Below are 21,328 nucleotides of genomic sequence, written 5' to 3' on the forward strand. Positions count from 1 at the left end.
GACAGAGACTATCTGAGCCCAGATGGAAGGCGGAGATAGCGGCTAAGTGGACTCTTATTGATGACTGGAACAGGTCTTGATGTTTTAGGTGAAGGAGGTAGTCCACTATAAACGGTATGGGGGCGAGGAGCGGCGACTGACTGCGTTGCTCCACCCAGATGGAGAATCTTTTCCACTTGGCCAGGTACGTAGCCCTAGTGGAGGGTTTTCTACTATCCAGGAGGACTTGTCTGACATGGTCTGAATAAGACAGCTCTGCGGCACTTAGCCATGGAGCATCCAGGCCATAAGGTGGAGCAATTCCAGATTCGGGTGCCGGAGTTGGCCCTGGTCCTCTGTGATCAGGTCAGGGACCAGTGGTAAGGTGAGTGGGGGCGCTACGGACATTTCCAGGAGTGAGGTGAACCAGTGCTGACATGGCCATGCCAGTGCTATTAGTATAACTCGGTCCCGGTCCCGGTCCCTGCAGATCTTGAGGAGCACCGTGTGGACTAGGAGGATGGGTGGGAAAGCATATAGCAGGCGGCCCTCCCAAGAGAGAAGGAAGACATCCCTGATGGACCCTGAGCCGTGGCTCCCGGGGGAACAAAATGTCTGACATTTCCTGTTGCCCGGAGTGGCGAATAGGTCTATCTGGGGAGAGCAACAGAATCGAAAGATTGAGCTAACCACGTCTGGCCGAAGGGACCACTCGTGGCCATGGAAGGTCCGGCTGAGGCTGTCTGCCAGCGTGTTTCGCACCCCTGGGAGGTATGAAGCCTGCAGCTGGATCGAGTGCTCTATGCAGAAGTCCCACAGCGTAACGGCTTCCCAGCACAGGGGAGAGGAGCGTGCACCCCCGTTTGTTGATATAGAACATCGCCGAGGTGTTGTCCATGAGAATTGAAACACTCCTGCCCATTATGCGCGTTTTGAAAGCGTAGCATGCCAGACGCACTGCCCTCAGCTCTTTGATGTTGATGTGAAGAGCGAGGACCATCGGAGACCAGAGGGTCTTGAGGTCCCCTAGGTGAGCACCCCAACCCAGATCAGAAGCGTCTGTCACCAAGGAGAGCGAGGGCTGGCAAAAGGCATCCCTGTGCAAACTACTTGCAGGTCGAGCCACCATAAGAGGGAGTCCAGCACCAGGCGGGGCAGGGTTACAATCCTGTCCAATACATCTCGGGCTGGTCAGTACACCAACGCCAACCAAGACTGGAGTGAGCGCAGCCTGACCCTGGCGTGCTGCACCATGTACATGCAGGAGGCCATGTGTCCCAACAGCTTTAAACAGTTTCTTGCCGACATCGTGGGAAACTGTCTGAGGCTCTGTAGGATGTCCTGAAGTGAGTGAAACCTGGCTTCCAGGAGGTACGCCCTGGCTTGGGTAGAGTCCAGGACCACGCCTATGAACTTTACCTTCTGCACTGGGGAAAGAGACTTTTCCTCGTTCAGGAGGAGACTTAAGTCGAGAAAGGTCCTCCTTATAAATTCAACCTGGGCCTCGACCTGGGCTCTCGAGCAACCCTTGATCAGTCAGTCATCAAGGTATGGAGAAACCTGTATCTGGCGCTTGCGCAGGAACGCCACGACTACTGCCATGCATTTTGTGAATACTTGGGGGGCAGCAGACAGTCCGAGTGGGAGGACAGCAAACTGGTAGTGGCCTCTGTTCACCACGAATCTGAGGTAGCATCTGTGATGTGTGACTATTGCGACATGAAAATACGCATCCTTCAAGTCAAGGGCAGAGTACCAGTCTCCTGGATCCAGTGAGGGGATAATGGAGATTAGCGAGACCACGTGAAACTTGTGTTTCTTTACGTACGCGTTGAGCTGTCACAGGTCCAGTCTGGGTCTCAGGCCCCCCTTGGCCTGCGGTATTAGGAAATACCAGGAGTAGAAACCCTTGCCCCTTAACTCCTGAGGAACCTCCACCGCTGCCCCTACCGAGAGGGGGGACTGCACCTCTTGAATTAGAAGTTGCTCGTGAGAGGGGTCCCTGAAGAGGGATGGGGAAGGGGGGTGGGAGGGGGCGTGAGGGTACAGAATTAGATGGAATATCCCCTCTCTACCGTGCGGAGCACCCATCTGAAGTAATTTGGGACCAGGCACAGTAGAAAGGGGATAGAAGGGACGAGAAAGTAAGATGGGAAGGATCCAAAGGTCGTACTGGCAAGCTGTCCTTGACGGTACCCTCAAAAGGGTGGTCTAGAGCCCAGTGGGGCCCTGGGCTGGCCAGAGCTTTGTCCAGAGGGAGGGTGTTGCCTCCTCCAAGTGCTCCTGTTTTGCCTATGAGGAGCATCCTGGCAGTTTTGGGGTTGGTAAGGGCAAGGGGCAGGCTAAGGAATAAAATGTCTGCGCTGGGTAGCAGGAATGTAAAGTCCCAGGGAACGAAGGATAGCCTCAAGTCCTTCAAGCTGTGAAGTCTCTTATCCGTCTTTTCGGAGAAGAGAGCTACACCTTCAAAGGGAAGGTCTTGAATGGTCTGCTGGACCTCGTGGGGGAGACCAGAGGCCTGTAGCCAGGAGCCTCTCCTCATAACCACCCCTGTGGCCAAAGCGCGGGAGGCTGCATCTGCCTCGTCCAGGGCCGCTTGCAAAGATGCTCGGGAGACCAGCTTCCCCTCCTCCACAAGCGCAGAGAACTTCCCCGAAGCTTTGTGGGGCAGGAGTTCTGTAAACTTAGCCATAGACGAGCAGGCGTTATGCCTATAGCGGCTTACTACGGCCTGCTGGTTGGCTATACAGAGTCGCAGGCCTCCTGTCGAGTATATCTTTCGGCCAAACAGGTCCAGTTTCTTGGCATCCCTGTTTTTAGGGGTGGATCCTTGAAACCCTTGACGTTCTCTCCGATTGGCTGCATCGACCACCAAAGAGTCCGGAGGAGGGTGGGTGTAGAGATGTTCATACCCTTCAGAGGGAACAAAGTAGCAGCGCTTAGATTTCTTGGCCATAGGAGCCAGAGAAGCAGGTGTTTGCCACAAGTTCTTAGATGTTTCTGTTATTGACTTGGTAAGTTGCAATGCAACCCTGGATGGGCTGGAGGGAGCTAGGATATCTATGACAGGGTCTAAATCCTCTTCCACCTTCTCCGCCTGAATCCCCAGGCTTTTGGCGGCCCGCCTCAAAAGCTGTTGAAGAACCTGGTTGTCCTCCAAAGCTGGGGCCGTCGAAGACTCTATGACGCTTCATCAGGTGAGGACGAGAAAGAGAGAACAGGAGGTGGGTCCAGTTCACTGCCCTCGGCCCCCTGGGGGTAGCTCGGCATGTGGTACTCGGGCTGTGGAGCCAGTACTGATGAAGAACTCTGCACCGCATCCAGTGCCGGGGCAGACAAATCCAGAGGGACTGAGACCGATGGGGTCGATAGGGACTTAGCTGAGGCTTCCACCAGTGCCGTTGCTGGAGAGCGGGCTGAGGTATCGATGCCGAAGCTATCTGAGTCGGCGGGGCCACTCCTGAGGGCGGCGCCGTCAGCGGCGGTGACTCTGGCACGAACGACACCGAAGACACTGATGCAGTTCTGGAGCGTGGGCATTGGGCTTGAACCTGGCTCTGATGGTACGTCCAGAGTGTCCAGAAGGGCCATTGTGCAGGTGGTTGCCACTGTTGCAGCCACGGTGCCGTGATGATGACTCGGCCAGGACACGGATGATGACTCGGCCAGGACCTGGACCTCCTGCTCCATGATGTGCTGGATCGAGTTGAATCCACCTCCGACTCTGAAGTTTCCGAGTAAGAAGACCACGGAGGAGCAGTCCCCTGGGTTGCCAATGAACGACGACTCGACTCCGGGGGAGCGGTGCACTTCCTGTGCCTGTGTGGGTGGTGCTGGAGATGGAGACCGACAGGCCATCATGGTTCGCTTACTCCTGGAGTGAAACAGGGGGCCGGCAAATTGTCCCTCCTTTGGGGGGAGGACGGCACCGGGAGGCGCATCAGGTTCGTTGCTGCCTCGAATGCCTCTGGTGTCGATGGTGGCTGTATGTCCACCAGATGGTCTGGGGACCGAGGAGGGTTCAGACTTGACTGGACCCCGGCTGGGTCATGAGTTGAAGAAACCCTGGGCGGAAGCAAGGCAGAGGCGGTCTGTCCCGAGACACTCGTGGACACCGCCAGCCCTTTAGGTTTTGAGGGGGGTGATCGGTCCCTCAACGGCCTCTTCTTTACCGGCACCGGAAATGGAGAGCAGTCCCGACCTCAGGCCGATGCCCTAGGGCCCGAGCCAGGGCAGTGCCAGTGGACTTTAGAGTCTTTAGCCAGGCCCATTTGGCATGCCACTGGCGCTGAAGCATTGCAAACCGAAGAGGATGTGCTCGGTGCTGGGTCATTGGGTCAGACTGCGGTCTCAATGCCGCCTGCATGAGCGGGAGTTTTAGCCTCTGATCTCGGTCCTTAAGGGTTCTTGGGCAGAAACCCTTGCAAATGCAGCACTTGTCCTTTTGGTGAGTCTCACCAAGGCACCACAAGCAAGACGAGTGAGGATCACTCTTGGGCATAAATTTTCCACAGGACTTGCAGAGTTTAAACCCCAGAGACCGGGCATACCCCCGAAGGGGAAACAAACTAACAATCCATAAACTATAGAGAACAGCTATTGAACTATGTACACTAGGACAAAAAGACACTGTTAAGGCGCTTCCTGTAAGAGCGAGCAAAGTTCCAGCTAGCTGTCATGGGCAGTAAGAAGGAACTGAGGGGGTGGGGGGTTGGCAGGCCCCTATACTGGGTGCCATGAAGACATCACTCCAGGAGGTGCCCAGGCAGACCCTACGGACACTGCTAGGGGAAAAATCTTCTGGCTGGCGTGCACACACCTGCTTGACATGAAACAATGAACAATCACTCGAAGAACTAAGTTTTTACTCCACAAAATAGAGTTTTACATCATATATATTCAGGTCTTGTCTAGCCTTAAACTCTGAACAACTGGGGAGGTTGTGGAATTTTGACATCCCCAAGTGCAGCAATTAAGGGGGAAATAGAGATTTTTCAGACAGACTAAAGAACTTAACACTTTAACCTGTCTAGATACTTTTATGGTCCTCCTAAACATCTTGTGAGTGCTTCACACAGACTACATACAACTCCTAGCATGCTTAGAAGGAAGATATCTTGAGTCAGCAGACTTGCCTCTTCATTTACAATGTATGGAAGCTCAACAGATTTGATACTTCAAAAAAAGTAAAACAAATCAAATACTTTATGATATATTTAGGATTGGCAGGATTTGATTTTAAAATCAATAACTGCTGGTAAATATTAATTCTAGCAGACACTGAAATTGACAAAAAAACATTTAGTGCAACAGTCAGCGAGTCTGCAGAGATCGGGTGTCACTGTCCCTACAGATGTGCAGGGAGCCCTCTGCAGCTCCGCTATCACAATCCTGACTCCCTCGCTCACCTTCCAGCAATATGGGAGCCATCCCCAGGCAGGAACTGTTCAGCAGCAGGGTGGCCTTCCCTGCAGCTGGGGGCTCGTCCCCCACCTTACAGTCCTGGATGGTGGGTCTCTGCCCGCCTGGGGAAAAATGACCGCAGCCTCCCCTACTCCTTGCATCCCAGTGTCTTAGGCCCATTGGCCATACAGGGAGCCCCGTCAGCCCCACTGTCAGCACTGCCCAACCCCAATCTTAGCCTGCACAACCGTAAAAATAAAAGTACATAAAATAGAAAAAAACATCTTAAATGAAACAAGTCATCAATATTAGAAAAAATAGAATTCTGCCAAGCCTATTTATATTCCTGATGCTTCTAAAAGAAGCGGAAGATTTTTTTTAAAAATCCAAGCTTTTATATGTCAGAGGGGAAAAAGACAGACATCACATTTTTCTAAATTTTCTTTGACTCCTTTAAAAGAAATACTTTGCTTGTATGACTGTCATTATCTTAAAATAATTAAGTGGAAGAGTATTTTCAGATCTAGGTGTTTTAGTTTGGAGCTGAATTATAAGAGTCTTAACTGATTCAACTGTATATTTTAAACAATCTAGATTAGTTTTAATACACGGTTTAATATCCATGTACAAAAAACTCAACTGTTGGAAATGGGCTATCCTGATCATCACTAGGTTTTTTTCTCCTACTGATAATTGTTCACCTTAAATCTATCACTCTCGTTACAGTGTGTATGGTAACACCCATTGTTTCATGTTCTCTGTGTATATAAAATCTCATAGAATATCAGGGTTGGAAGGTACTTCAGGAGGTCATCTAGTCCAACCCCCTGCTCAAAGCAGGACCAATCCCCAATTTTTGCCCCAGATCCCTAAATGGCCCCCTCAAGGATTGAACTCACAACCCTGGGTTTAGCAGGCCAACGCTCAAACCACTGAGCTATCGTTCCCCCCCCCAATCTCCCCACTGTATTTTCTACTGCATGCATCCGATGAAGTGGGTTTTAGCCCACAAAAGCTTATGCTCAAATAAATTTGTTAGTCTCTAAGGTGCCAAAAGTACTCCTTTTCTTTTGTGGAGGAGAGGAGGTTTCTAAGCAACAGAAGGCAGTTGGATTAGGTACCTAATAGCAGCTGCAAAGGGAAAAAACTGCCAGGAGGCAAGCTGATCGTGTGAGAAAGCTGACCATCACACGTTTAGTAGCTACACACTAGCTAGCTGAAGTCAGTGGGTAAACTAGAGGGCCTACTAGAAAGAAGGGGCAGTGGGCCTACTGGAGGAGCTGCAGAACCAACTCACAAGGACATGCTCTTGGTGCAGAAAGGGTTACAGAACTTCAGACTTTTATACAGGTATTTTTCCTACTAAGAAGTTTTCACATTTAAAATGCTCATCTAAATTGGAAAAAAAAGAGTCTAAGGTCTCACTAATATCTTTATTCTGATATCACCACCAACAGCTGATAAGTAAATAGCCCATGTTATATTTGCAACCACCACCACCACCAGCAGATATACTGAACTTCCTTAAGTCAAGAAAACTGAAATGGTTATATGCCATCAGGGTTTGCGGATTTAAGTCAGTAGGACTTGTGCTCCTATCACTTAGGTTTATGTCTTCATTGCAGTTAGCCCATATGAGCTGCACCCAGGTTAACCTAGCCTATGTATAGGCAGCTACACTGCAAAGCCCCACCCGCATTCTTGTGTCCACTGCTGTAAGCCCCATGGATTTCTGGGGCATATCCCTAGGTTCTTTGTGTTGTAGTATGATTCTTTCCCAGTAAATTGCAGGACAACTTATCTGTCCTCGGCACATGTGGAGAACTGTGAGAAGGTACTACTAGAGGACTATCAGCATTGAAGTAATTTAGCTTGTGTCCTGTCCTCACTATAAAATGGGCAGGTTACCAGCCTGAGTGAAAGCAGAACCAGGTCTCTAATCCACATGCACAGTCAGGCTAGCTAATCTGAGTTAAAAATTTAACCCTGGTGAGAGGTTTGTGTGTGTGGACAGGAGGGCTGTTAGGGGCAACACCTGAGTAAGAGTCCAGGATAACCCCACAGTAAAGACACACCAAGTGCTTTTGAAAATCCCACTCTAGGAGTCAAATTTTGGCCTATACATACAAAAGTTCACAGTAGCCTAGTCAATGGATTGAAAGTCTAATTTTTTTTTTTTTTATTGTTAAAGTAATTTTGTTTTATTGTTAAAGTCATTTTGAAGTGATAAAGATTTTACACCAGTTTTAATAAAAATACAGTTTTAGACCCTGATGCTGAAAACATTTACGCGCATGCTTAACCAAAGCCCAAGATGTCCCACTGGCTTCAATGACACTACCTCACAAGTAAAGTTACATATCTGCTGAAATGCTCACAGGATCAGGGCCTAAGTTTCAATATTTTGTTTCTGCCTGTGGCTGTCTTATAAAATTCAAATGAGACCCTATCAGTGGCATTTGAAAAATTTAGCTTATAAATGTTAACCTAAAATTGTAAGAGCAAAAAAAATTCAGATCAGTTCTACAAATTCACAATCTGATCTAAATCAATGGGTTTCGTTCAAAAACAAGTGATTTAAATTAATGATTTAATCCTTCCCCCAAATTGCTGCAGAGTGACTATACAATTTAACAGCTCTTCTCTAGCCTGTTTTAAAAACTGTTTTCTCTGCAGTTAACACAAATGTTGTCTCTATCTTTAGTCCTGTCCACATACGAAACCCCTGAATTGGAGTGTCAGGAGGTATAGGCTACAGAACAACTTGTCAGCTGCTCATAAAATCACTCTTGTTATTTTGCAGTGTCACGTCTCTCACCTGAGCTAGGTTAACACAAAAGTAGTTAACTGTAGTGTAGATAAATCCAGTTAACCAGGCAGTGAAGACATGCCTCAAACAGCACTTCAGAATTTAAAAAGGTACACCAAAAATGGTGAAAGTTCGTTTAGTCATTATGTTTGCAATATATATTGTTAATCAGGATGAAGTCAAACTTAATTGCATTTGTAGAGAATGTAGTCTCATCACCCCAATTATACTGGTTTCTCTAATTCTGAAATACCTCCAAATACTACCAATGCCTATTTGCAAGTATTTTAGGGTTAAAAACATTGATTTAACCTCATTTTAATTAGGTATGGGAGGTCTGACACATCTGCTTAACAGTGTTCTATTTTAACCATTAGATTTTAATGAGACTTAAATTGGTTTCCAATTGCTGTGTGTTCTAAGTTTTTGTAACTCATTTTCTAATGGATACGGTGACTTGTTAGTGTGGGTTAACAATGTTGACAACAGCAGGCTTCCAGTTTAATACACCAATCAAATATGCACAGATCTCACTTGATCTGCAGAGACAATCATCAGATAACTATTCAGAAAGGGCTCCTTTCACCCTACAATCAGAAGAAACAGACCACCAATTTCTTACATCAAGAACTGTATTCAAGATCTGTTAGAGATGTAATTGAGTATCTGGATGCAAAATTAGCAAGTCTCTAAAGGAACTTGTGTCACATCTTGGTTCTTCCCACCTCATTTAACTCTAATTTTAACTTACCTATCAGAAACAGCTGTTTAAATCTAGTGTATGCAGCTTGAATGTCTTGAAGAGATGGAAGGCTGCTTGAAAGGTCATCAGTTTTCAAGACTTCATAAGGAGGTTTGTTAATTGTTTTATAAACTCTGAATAATCAAAGAAGAGATAAAACCTTTCAGTTTAGAGAAACTGAAACACTGGTAGTTGTCACTGAAGGTAGCAAGGTTCATGTCCCACCCCATATATACTATACGTATAGCAAAAGCACAGCAGTTAGCCACAAAAAGAAGGTGTGCATTAGTGGACTATTTTACAATACACAGCAACAACCTTGCTATGGGTTTGTCCACACGACAAAAGTTTTGCTGCTTTACATATGCTAGCAATCCTAACCCAGCAAAATTGTCCTGGTGTAGATGCAACTACATGGTATAAGTCCTTATACTGTCAGCTAATCTGTAATAATTTATGAATACTGTATCTTGACCAGATAGTGATTACTGTAAACATACATTAAATACATACACTAGCAGGTTTGTCAGGATATGTACCAGGGAAGGGGGGGGTGGATACCAACAGTCACATCTAACAAACATTTCAAGTAATAAGAGACAATGCAGAGCCAACTGGCTAAAGAGACACAAGAGAGAACAAAGAACTTTGACTGGTTTTCAACAGAGACACTCCCTGAATGAGTGAGAAAGGCAAGATAGTCATGAATGACTGTTGTGTTAAAAACCCTTTTCTCTGGTTTTAAGAAAGCTGTTTTGGATCATTGTATTCACCACTGTCACAGCTCCAGAAGGGAGGACTTGCAGACACTGAAGCCAGTTAGACCTAAATAATCATAGTTGCCATAGAGATGCTGTAGTTTGGGGAGCTGGCCTAATGGCATGGCTACACTTGCAGATGTAGAGCGCTGTGAGTTACACCAGCCCTCGGAGAGCGCAGTAGGGAAAGCGCTGCAGTGTGTCCATACGGTCAGATTCAAGTGCACTGGCGTGGCCACATTAGCAACGCCACAGAGAGCAGTGCATTGTGGTAGCTATCCCAGCGTGCAAGTGGCTGCAACATGCTTTTCGACTGGGATGGTGTGTGACAGGGAATGTGTTGTGTGTATGTGGGGGGAAAGAGAGTGGGTTTTGGGGGGGGCTGAGAGCATGTCACCATGCTGTCTTGCAAGTTTAGACAGCAGCAGACCCCCCCCCCCCCCGCCTCTCTCTCTCTCTCACACTCACAGCAGCAACATTCCACACTAATGGTTGCTTTGTCCTGAAGCAGATAAGCATGCCAGCTGTCAGAAATGGAGCTTTGAAAGGGCATATCCGCATTCCTACAGCCAAGTTCAAAACAATGACAAGAGTGGCCATTATGGGATGTTTCCAGAGGCTGATCGCAGTGCAGTAACGCCACACTTCATTCACACCAACGCTGGGGCGTTTCAGCCCAGGTGCAGCAAGCATTATGCTTCTTGCAGAGCTGGATTACCAGGAGCACTCCAGCTGCAGAGTCCAGGTGCTCTAAGTGTCTTGCCGGTGTAGACCGGTCATGAGTTAGGGTGCCTGGAGCTGCTTTAATGCACTCTAACTTGCAAGTATAGCCAAACCCTAAGCCCTGGTCTACACTAGGACTTTAGGTCGAATTTAGCAGCATTAAATCGATGTAAACCTGCACCCGTCCACACGATGAAGCCCTTTATTTCGACTTAAAGGGCTCTTAAAATCGATTTCCTTACTCCACCCCTGACAAGTGGATTAGTGCTTAAATCGGCCTTGCCAGGTCGAATTTGGGGTACTGTGGACACAATTCGACGGTACTGGCCTCCGGGAGCTATCCCAGAGTGCTCCATTTTGACCGCTCTGGACAGCACTCTCAACTCAGATGCACTGGCCAGGTAGACAGGAAAAGAACCGCGAACTTTTGAATCTCATTTCCTGTTTGGTCAGCGTGGCAAGCTGCAGGTGACCATGCAGAGCTCATCAGCAGAGGTGACCATGATGGAGTCTCAGAATCGCAAAAGAGCTCCAGCATGGAGCTAACGGGAGGTACGGGATCTGATCGCTGTATGGGGAGAGGAATCCGTGCTATCAGAACTCCGTTCCAGTTTTCGAAATGCCAAAACCTTTGTCAAAATCTCCCAGGGCATGAAGGACAGAGGCCATAACAGGGACCCGAAGCAGTGCCGCGTGAAACTGAAGGAGCTGAGGCAAGCCTACCAGAAAACCAGAGAGGCGAACGGCCGCTCCGGGTCAGAGCCCCAAACATGCCGCTTCTATGATGAGCTGCATGCCATTTTAGGGGGTTCAGCCACCACTACCCCAGCCGTGTTGTTTGACTCCTTCAATGGAGATGGAGGCAATACGGAAGCAGGTTTTGGGGACGAAGAAGAAGAAGAAGATGATGATGAGGTTGTAGATAGCTCACAGCAAGCAAGCGGAGAAACCGGTTTTCCCGACAGCCAGGAACTGTTTCTCACCCTGGACCTGGAGTCAGTACCCCCTGAACCCACCCAAGGCTGCCTCCTGGACCCAGCAGGCGGAGAAGGGACCTCCGGTGAGTGTATCTTTTAAAATACTATACATGGTTTAAAAGCAAGCATGTGAAAGGATTACTTTGCCCTGGCATTCGTGGCTCTCCTGGATATACTTCCAAAGCCTTTGCAAAAGGTTTCTGGGGAGGGCAGACTTATTGCATCCTTCATGGTAGGACACTTTACCACTCCAGGCCAGTAACACGTACTCGGGAATCATTGTACAACAAAGCATTGCAGTGTATGTTTGCTGGCGTTCAAACAACATCCGTTCTTTATCTCTCTGCGTTATCCTCAGGAGAGTGAGATATAATCCATGGTCACTTGGTTGAAATAGGGTGCTTTTCTTCAGGGGACACTCAGAGGAGCCCATTCCTGCTGGACTGTTTGCCTGCGGCTGAACAGAAATGTTCCCCGCTGTTAGACACAGGGAGGGGGGAGGGTTGAGGGGGTAGCCACGCGGTGGGGGGAGGCAAAATGCGACCTTGTAACAAAAGCACATGTGCTATGTATGTAATGTTAACAGCAAGGTTTACCCTGAAAGAGTGTAGCCAGTGTTTTATAAAATGTGTCTTTTTAAATACCGCTGTCCCTTTTTTTTTCCTCCACCAGCTGCGTGTGTTTCAATGATCACAGGATATTCTCCTTCCCAGAGGCTAGTGAAGATTAGAAAGAAAAAAAACGCACTCGAGATGAAATGTTCTCCGAGCTCATGCTGTCCTCCCACACTGACAGAGCACAGACGAATGCATGGAGGCAAATAATGTCAGAGTGCAGGAAAGCACAAAATGACCGGGAGGAGAGGTGGCGGGCTGAAGAGAGTAAGTGGCGGGCTGAAGAGAGGGCTGAAGCTCGAATGTGGCGGCAGCGTGATGAGAGGAGGCAGGATTCAATGCTGAGGCTGCTGGAGGACCAAACCAGTATGCTCCAGTGTATGGTTGAGCTGCAGCAAAGGCAGCTGGAGCACAGACTGCCACTACAGCCCCTGTGTAACCAACCGCCCTCCTCCCCAAGTTCCATAGCCTCCACACCCAGACGCCCAAGAACGCGGTGGGGGGGCCACCGGCCAACCAGCCACTCCGCCACAGAGGATTGCCCCCCAAAAAAAGAAGGCTGTCATTCAATAAATTTTAAAGTTGTAAACTTTTAAAGTGCTGTGTGGCATTTTCCTTCCCTCCTCCACTACCCCTCCTGGGCTACCTTGGTAGTCATCCCCCTATTTGTGTGATGAATGAATAAAGAATGCATGAATGTGAAGCAACAATGACTTTATTGCCTCTGCAAGCGGTGATCGAAGGGAGGGAGGAGAGGGTGGTTAGCTTACAGGGAAGTAGAGTGAACCAAGGGGCGGGGGGTTTCATCAAGGAGAAACAAACAGAACTTTCACACCGTAGCCTAGCCAGTCATGAAACTGGTTTTCAAAGCCTCTCTGATGCGTACCGCGCCCTCCTGTGCTCTTCTAACCGCCCTGGTGTCTGGCTGCGCGTAACCAGCAGCCAGGCGATTTGCCTCAACCTCCCACCCCGCCATAAACGTCTCCCCCTTACTCTCACAGATATTGTGGAGCACACAGCAAGCAGTAATAACAGTGGGAATATTGGTTTCGCTGAGGTCTAAGCGAGTCAGTAAACTGCGCCAGCGCACCTTTAAACGTCCAAATGCACATTCTACCACCATTCTGCACTTGCTCAAGCTGTAGTTGAACAGCTCCTGACTACTGTCCAGGCTGCCTGTGTACGGCTTCATGAGCCATGGCATTAAGGGGTAGGCTGGGTCCCCAAGGATACATATAGGCATTTCAACATCCCCAACAGTTATTTTCTGGTCTGGGAATAAAGTCCCTTCTTGCAGCTTTTGAAACAGACCAGAGTTCCTGAAGATGCGAGCGTCATGTACCTTTCCCGGCCATCCCACGTTGATGTTGGTGAAACGTCCCTTGTGATCCACCAGAGCTTGCAGCACTATTGAAAAGTACCCCTTGCGGTTTATGTACTCGCTGGCTTGGTGCTCCGGTGCCAAGATAGGGATATGGGTTCCGTCTATGGCCCCACCACAGTTAGGGAATCCCATTGCAGCAAAGCCATCCACTATGACCTGCATATTTCCCAGGGTCACTACCCTTGATATCAGCAGATCTTTGATTGTGTGGGCTACTTGCATCACAGCAGCCCCAACAGTAGATTTGCCCACTCCAAATTGATTCCCAACTGACCGGTAGCTGTCTGGCGTTGCAAGCTTCCACAGGGCTATCGCCACTCGCTTCTCAACTGTGAGGGCTGCTCTCATCTTGGTATTCATGCGCTTCAGGGCAGGGGAAAGCAAGTCACAAAGTTCCATGAAAGTGCCCTTACGCATGCGAAAGTTTCGCAGCCACTGGGAATCGTCCCAGACCTGCAACACTATGCGGTTCCACCAGTCTGTGCTTGTTTCCTGAGCCCAGAATCGGCGTTCCACAGCATGAACCTGCCCCATTAGCACCATGATGCCTACATTGGCAGGGCCCATGCTTTCAGAGAAATCTGTGTCCATGTCCTGATCACTCACGTGACCGCGCTGACGTCGCCTCCTCGCCCGGTATCGCTTTGCCAGGTTCTGGTGCTGCATATACTGCTGGATAATGCGTGTGGTGTTTAATGTGCTCCTAATTGCCAAAGTGAGCTGAGCGGCCTCCATGCTTGCCTTGGTATGGCGTCCGCACAGAAAAAAGGCACGGAACGATTGTCTGCCGTTGCTCTGACGGAGGGAGGGGCGACTGACGATACGGCTTACAGGGTTGGCTTCAGGGAGCTAAAATCAACAAAGGGGGTGGCTTTACATCAAGGAGTATTTCAGGCAGGACTTCACGGAGGGTTCCAATAAGAAATGGTGCACCTAAGTTATTGTTCTTATTGGAACAAGGAGGTTAGCCTGGCCTCTGATTGATACATGGCTAGATTTACCTCGCTGCACCTTCTCTGTGAGTGACTGCAGTGTGACCTAGAGGAATGAGTCCCCTAGACAGGGGAGGAGGAAATGAGTACAAAACAAATCTGGTCTATTTCTTGTTTTGATCCACTCCATCTATCTTTTACATCTCATGGCTGCCCGGCAGAAGATGGTACAGTACGACTGCTAGCCATCGTCATCTCTTGCCTGCCCGGCAGAAGATGGTACAATACGATTGCTAGCCATCGTCATCTCTTGCCTGCCCGGCAGAAGATGGTACAATACGACTGCTAGCAATCCATATTGCCTGCCTGCTCACCATAAGACGGTTCAATAGGACTGACTGCAGGACTAAAGAGAATGACCTGGTCAAGTCACTCCAAATTTAGTCCCTGCGCCCATGTCTGCCCAGGCGCTCCCAGCAGACGTGGCCAGGAGCACCTCGGACATGACGAGGACGGCTACCAGTCGTACTGTACCGTCTGCTGCCAGAAGGCAATGGGTTGCTGCTACTGTGTAGCAATGCCGTACCGCATCTGCCAGCACCCAGGAGACATACGGTGACGGTTACCTGAGTGGGCTCCATGCTTGCGGTGGTATGGCGTCTGCACAGGTAACTCCGGAAAAAAGGCGCGAAACGATTGTCTGCCCTTGCTTTCACGGAGGGAGGGAGGGAAAGGGGGCCTGACGATATGTACCCAGAACCACCCGCGACAATGTTTTAGCCCCATCAGGCATTGGGATCTCAACCCAGAATTCCAATGGGCAGCGCAGACTGCGGGAACTGTGGGATAGCTACCCACAGTGCAACGCTCCGGAAGTCGACGCTAGCCTCGGTACTGTGGAAGCACTGCGCCGAATAATGCACTTAAGAGCATTTTCTGTGGGGACACACACTCGAATATATAAAACCGATTTCTAAAAAAAACGACTTCTATAAATTCGACCTTATTCCATAGTGTAGACATACCCTAAGAGTGGGAGAATCACAAGATTCCACCTGTCACGGTGTCTGGAGTGACTCGCAGCCAAGAATGCCCGAACTCAAGATAGACTGTCAGAAAATAGGGCAGATGCCCCTAAACTGGTGGTCTATTCTATCATTAGATTCACCAAGCCAGTAATAAAGAGTACTCCTGGAATACACAAATCCCCTTGGCACTCCAGCCCCTATTTACAACCCAGGCATACAGGACTTTATGGTGTAAGGTTATTAAAACCAAAAAACACCACACAATAGGTTCTTCCAACCCCAAGGGGTTGGCCACTCACCACAGGTTACTGGATACTTCAGGATCTCACCAAAAACAATACTGTGTTAGCCAATCCTTCGTAAACTAACTGAAGATTCATTAAGAAAAAAGAAATGAGTTATTAAAAGGATTAAAGGCAGATTAAATACATTACGGTTGAATCAGAATATATGAGTCTAGTTGTGAGCAGATGTATAATGTCTGCTAATCCTCCATAAGTCTCTTAGAGTTCTTCCATGAATCTTTCAGGGTGTCCTAAAATGGTTTTTTGTTTTTCTGTTTGTTTTTTGTTTGTTTGTTTGTTTTTTTTTTGGGGGGGGGGGGGGGGGGCGAGATCTCAGTCCAATGGCTCAACCTCCCCCGATACAGTATTCGGTGGATTTGAGATGCCCAGATCATGCCCAAGATCCAGAATTTATAACTGGAAATAGCCAGGCAAGTGATTTTAGCACAGCATGTGGTGTTCCTCTGATAGAAGAATAGATACCCAAGTCTGTATAAAGTCCTAATGGCTCTGAAGATCTAATGCTTCACCCCTAAGGCTTCTGTCTTGTAAACACAATGTGATAACCAAACATTTCTTCATTAATTAAACTCACATCTAAATGTGAAATACATGCCTTTTGATCTAATGACAATTGGGTATAGTTGCATAATATAAAGGAATGATAAGGTAATATAAAGACATTAAAAGGATTTACCAACTACAGGTTATTTTGGTTCCCCTGGTATATGTCTAACAGGGTGAAGGTAGGTTTCAGAGTAACAGCCGTGTTAGTCTGTATTCGCAAAAAGAAAAGGAGTACTTGTGGCACCTTAGAGACTAACTATGCATCCGATGAAGTGAGCTGTAGCTCACGAAAGCTTACGCTCAAATAAATCGGTTAGTCTCTAAGGTGCCACAAGTACTCCTTTTCTTTTTAGGGTGAAGGTAAATACAATTAACATCTATTCTTGATTTTTATCAACACAAGTGAATGGGCTTGTCTGCGCTATTTAACATTCCTTTGTTGCCCAAATACAGTGAATTAACACCTCTTTGAGGTCATGCCCTTAGCTAGCTAGCTGCCAGCGCCACACTCCCCACAAAAGGAGAGAGCATGATGCTTAACACCTGAGGAACTGCACTGAGATCAGAAAAGGAGACAGAAGTACAAGTAGCCCTGTAACCATGATAAACTTATTTCTGTTCAGGAATCTAAAATAGTTATACCAGTATAAGGCACTTCTCTACCTTTATAACTGCATCTATACAAAGGCTTTTACCAGCATAACTGTCAACAAAAAAAGTCACACCACTTACCAACACAACTATGCCAGTAAAATTAAGTGTAGACCAGTTGTATACTAGGAAAAAACCACAATGTTAAGCATGATTTTACCTTCAGCTATACAATGACAATCATGTTTAAAAACTTGATAGTGGTAGTAGTTAGCCACTAGGCACTTCCTAGTACAGACAAGGCAGAGTTCTGAGATAGTTGAAGACAATGGCCCAACACAGCAAATCACATCTTGTTGTGGCTATCTGCTATTTGCATATGGTTCTTTACCTTTTGAAAAAGGTGTTTTTCAAACAATTCTGAAAGTTTATTCAACATATCCTTCCATTATCAAATTTGGAAGCATAAGAAAATATAGGGGAAGGGTTAGAAACCTTCTCTACTGTTTAAAGCATATTAAGTTAATTATTTTAGCCCCCCTAGAAATTTTGTTTATCTTCATCTTCTTCACCCAAATAAGCTATCATTCAGCAGCTGCTTGTGGCTCAGTCTTCTCCTTTATAATGCACGGGTGGTAACTGTTCATAGAGCCAAGAAACTACTCCTGAAAGGGCAGCTGGGCTCATGGAGGATGGCAATTTAAAACTCACTTTCCACTTCTTCCTTAGCTTAACAACCTTTAGTCCTATTTTAGATGAATTGGGAGTTGGTTTGGGGCTGCCAGTTCACCTCAACATCAAAAATGTTGAAAGAATTCAACTGCCTCTGTTGGTGCTGCAGCTCATTTGGATTAGAAATTGGTAACTACTTTAAGGGAAGCAGCTACATCTCCTCTACAGCCTAAATCAATGCTGGAGAAGCAAGGTTTTTAAGATTATATAACCTCTGGAGGCCTAAAACAGGTTTAAGTTGAGCTTTTAAAAGGAGTGGTGTTTGAAGTTCATTTGCCTGCAAAGGATGCAACTAGACTAAGAGAATCTGTAGAAATGATAGGCTTTGCGGCTAACTGCAGCTAAAGCCTGCAGTTAGCTTTTTTTTTTTTTTTTTTTTGGTAACAGAGGAACTCTCTCCCCACCTATCCCCAAACAGTTTCCACAGAGATTTATTCTAGTGAGTACATACATAGTTGTGAGATCACACCTCCCCCCCGCAAAAAAAGTTACTTGACCAATGACACCACTATTACAATGTGCTTTTAAAGCTAAACCCCTAATAAGAAATTGCTTTTAAATACCCTGGATAGAAAACAAAACTTTATCAAAAGCAATAGTCTCTTGTTGCTATGTAGGCTCACAGACATAGAATACAGAAGACAAAAGAAGCACTTTTTATAAAGGTCATGGACAAAAGAGCTATTACTGACCCATCCAAGAAAATTTTGTGCATTTGTGAAGTGTTGTCCTCTTGTTCTTTGGGAAAAGCAGACATTTTGAGAAGAGAAGCACCATTATGGCAAGACCAACACCAAATCTACAGAAAAACACATTTACCTGGTTAGTTAAGTCTCATGTATATATGACAGCTACAGGTTTCTATTTGAGTGAACATTAGACTATAAGAAACCCCTTCCTGCTGCTTTATCACGAATAGTTTGGGGCATCCAATGAATCATTCAGCAGCAATCTTGTACTTTAGAACCAACGGCAAATGCTCCAAACATGACATTCTATAGTATCACCCTCAAGAAGTTTAATCATTAGGTACAGGCAATGGACAATGTAGGTGTAATATGTTTATCAGTTATGGTTGAGACTTTGCTCTTCCTCTGGGCTTGCATACATTGACTAGAATTGGCAATAGCTATTCCATTCAGTTTTCTTGCATAGGTAAATCTTTAGACTGCTTTGTCTTGTCCAACAGATAGTAGCTGTACAACTAAAATAGGAGCTGAGAAACTCCTATGGTACGCATCTTCCTAAAACTAGCTCACAAATAGTTCTATTTTACAGGGCAGTATTACACCATGTCTCATTGGAAGACACAGATTTTGATGCACAGTTTAAACTGCGATCTGAGATTTTCTTCAAGCAAGACTGACAGTAGAACAAACAACAAGCCATAAAGAAAGAATGAATCTACACTCGAAACGAAAAAAAAAGTAGAAATTGCAGAGAAGTTTACTTTATGAAAACTTGTTCCTTTGTCCCTGCAATGGTCTGCACTTTTGGAGTGCTAACATGGAGGCATATCCTATCAGTGGCTCCTAAACTGGTCTCTAAACTCACCTTAAACAACTGGGCTTTCAGAGTCAATTTCCTTTTCATACATCAACAGAAATATGATGGCCAAATTATGACTCAGTTACTCCTATGCAACACCATTAGATGCCAACAATTGCACAAGTGTAATCAAGTCATAATTTGGTCTAGAGTATCTGCTAGTGTGGAAGAAGAAAAGCCCCAGCTTGGCTTCCACATCCAAGAGAGAATATGCAGCACTGGCAATTCGGAATACAGCTTTATTTGTAAACTAAAATTTGAACTGGAAGTAATTAAGTCCAATGGTACCATTTTACAAAAAGATTAAGAGCTGTACTTTAACAGGAAGGGGACTGATTGCTTGCATCAAGAAAGCTACAAGTCTGCCACATTACCCTGTCATCGCCATCTTAACCGGAACTAATTCGGTCACAGAAGTGATTTTTAAATGTAGTTTTTCACTTGGTGTTTGTAACCGGAAATTAACTTACGGGCTTCAAAAACTTCTTGCTTTCACTAGAAGAAGCCATCATGGTAACAGCAGGCTACTGTATAACAATGCCATTTGTTGTACTCTGTCCTGTGGCATATTTGAGGATCAGAGCACTGAATTAGGTTTAATGAGGGTAATAAAGGCAGCCAACGTTTTCCTCCAGAAAGTGTCTAGTTTAGAAACTAAAGGTGTGAAAGGACTTGCTTTTCATAGGTGAAGTCAATGGGAGCTGTAGGTGCTCAGCACCTAAGAGAGAGGTCTCCAAACAGAGGAATGTTCAGGGGGGTATGGCAGGGCTGGGGCCAATCCCAATAGGGGGGCAGGAGAGAGCAGCACCCAGCCCCTCCCCATTCCCAGCTCTGCTCAGGTCCCACCCGCAACTGCATCCCCAGATCCTGGCCCCAGGCCTGAACCCATTCCTGGCCCAGGACCGAGGCTAGGGGCAGAGCCGCACCTGGCTGCCAGCCCCCACCGCAGCCCAGCTGCAGCTCTGTTCCTGCCCACGCCCCCAGCCTCAGCCCCTGACCATGGCCCCACCCCAGACCACCCCCAGCCTTGGACCCCGGCGGGGTGGAAGAAAGAGAAGATCCAAAAAGGTTTGGGGACCACTGACCTAAGATGATCAGCAGTCTCTATATAAAAAAAGTTGCCTTGCTCTCTCATCTCCACCATATCATAAGAACAGATAAGATGTGACCACACATTCAGTGCCTTAACACTCACTGCTGAAGTACTGTCATAAACACAGCAACCCAGCACCAAGCAGAGTCCTGCAGATGCCAAGAAACAAGTGCCTCTGGAGAACCTCAAAATCTCAAGGAAGACAGACTAGTCAGCAAATGCCATGAGCACGTGTGGGGTCCATTAATACTCTCACATCTGTTCATAGCCTTATTCAGATATGTAATGAGAGGTAAAGTAAAAACTGTTGCTCTGTATGTTCTTTAGGGGAAAGGGGAAGCTTTATGTATAACCTCTATTTTCAGTTGCTGCTTCCACTTTTACAGGTGAGTCTGCTGTTACAGAAATGACTTTAAGACTAATGTACTTAAATAATGCATAATTTATTTATAGACGTAGTCTGTCTGAAGTACAAGTTAAAATTTTCTCATCTACATTTGTTCACACTTCAGCATCACACGTATACTCACAGGAATGCCTCTTCCTTGGTACTGCAAGATCCTCTCTTCAGAGAGGGACATGGGAACAACAAAATACAATGGCAATCTAAAGAAAAGAGAAACATTTCCTACAGCAAAGAATTCCACAGCAGATTTAATGCCCCTTGTATGATGCTGGAAGTACTAGCCACAAAAATCAGAAATCTGAATAAATTAGTAATTCCCAATTTCCTACATCAATGAGCAGCTATGTTCTGGAAGGCGCATAATAAAATGTACAACTTTTAAAGACATTTGATACTGAAGGCTCAGTACTTGCAATATGCTATCCAGATAGCTTTAGTAGTATCTTGAGAACTCGCATTCCATTGTTCTGAGAGTTGATACATATCTGCAGTCAAAAGTTTAATGAAAACCTTAATGCTGTTGAATCCTAAAAACTAAAGGATTTCCACTTGAAAATAAGGTCTTGTCTAAACTTGAAAGGGTTTGCTGACAGATACACAACTCTCTCCACTGGACGGAGTTGTGTGAGTTTGTATCAGCAAAAGAGGATCTGTGGGTGTGGTTTTTTGTTTGGCTGGGGTTTCGGGGCGGGGGGGGATGTAGCAGCCTAAATCAGTTCCCCAAATAGAGTAAACTATACTGGCAAAGGACCTTTTTA

General features: G+C 46.5%; 1 protein-coding gene across 1 annotated transcript in view; it reads right to left on the reverse strand.

The window, feature by feature from the left end:
- MTMR12 (myotubularin related protein 12) overlaps window positions 1–21,328 on the reverse strand; it is a 71,245-nt gene that overhangs the window by 15,945 nt on the left and 33,972 nt on the right. Inside the window, exons 8-10 of the mRNA XM_037902611.2 lie at window positions 20,695–20,770; window positions 18,216–18,322; window positions 8,943–9,067 (exon numbers count right to left, since the gene is read on the reverse strand). Coding sequence (XP_037758539.2) covers window positions 8,943–9,067; window positions 18,216–18,322; window positions 20,695–20,770 — 308 coding nt within the window. The remainder of the gene's footprint in view (window positions 1–8,942; window positions 9,068–18,215; window positions 18,323–20,694; window positions 20,771–21,328) is intronic.

The sequence above is a fragment of the Chelonia mydas genome, chromosome 5 (genome assembly GCF_015237465.2).
Source record: "Chelonia mydas isolate rCheMyd1 chromosome 5, rCheMyd1.pri.v2, whole genome shotgun sequence".
Taxonomy (NCBI): Eukaryota; Metazoa; Chordata; order Testudines; family Cheloniidae; genus Chelonia; species Chelonia mydas.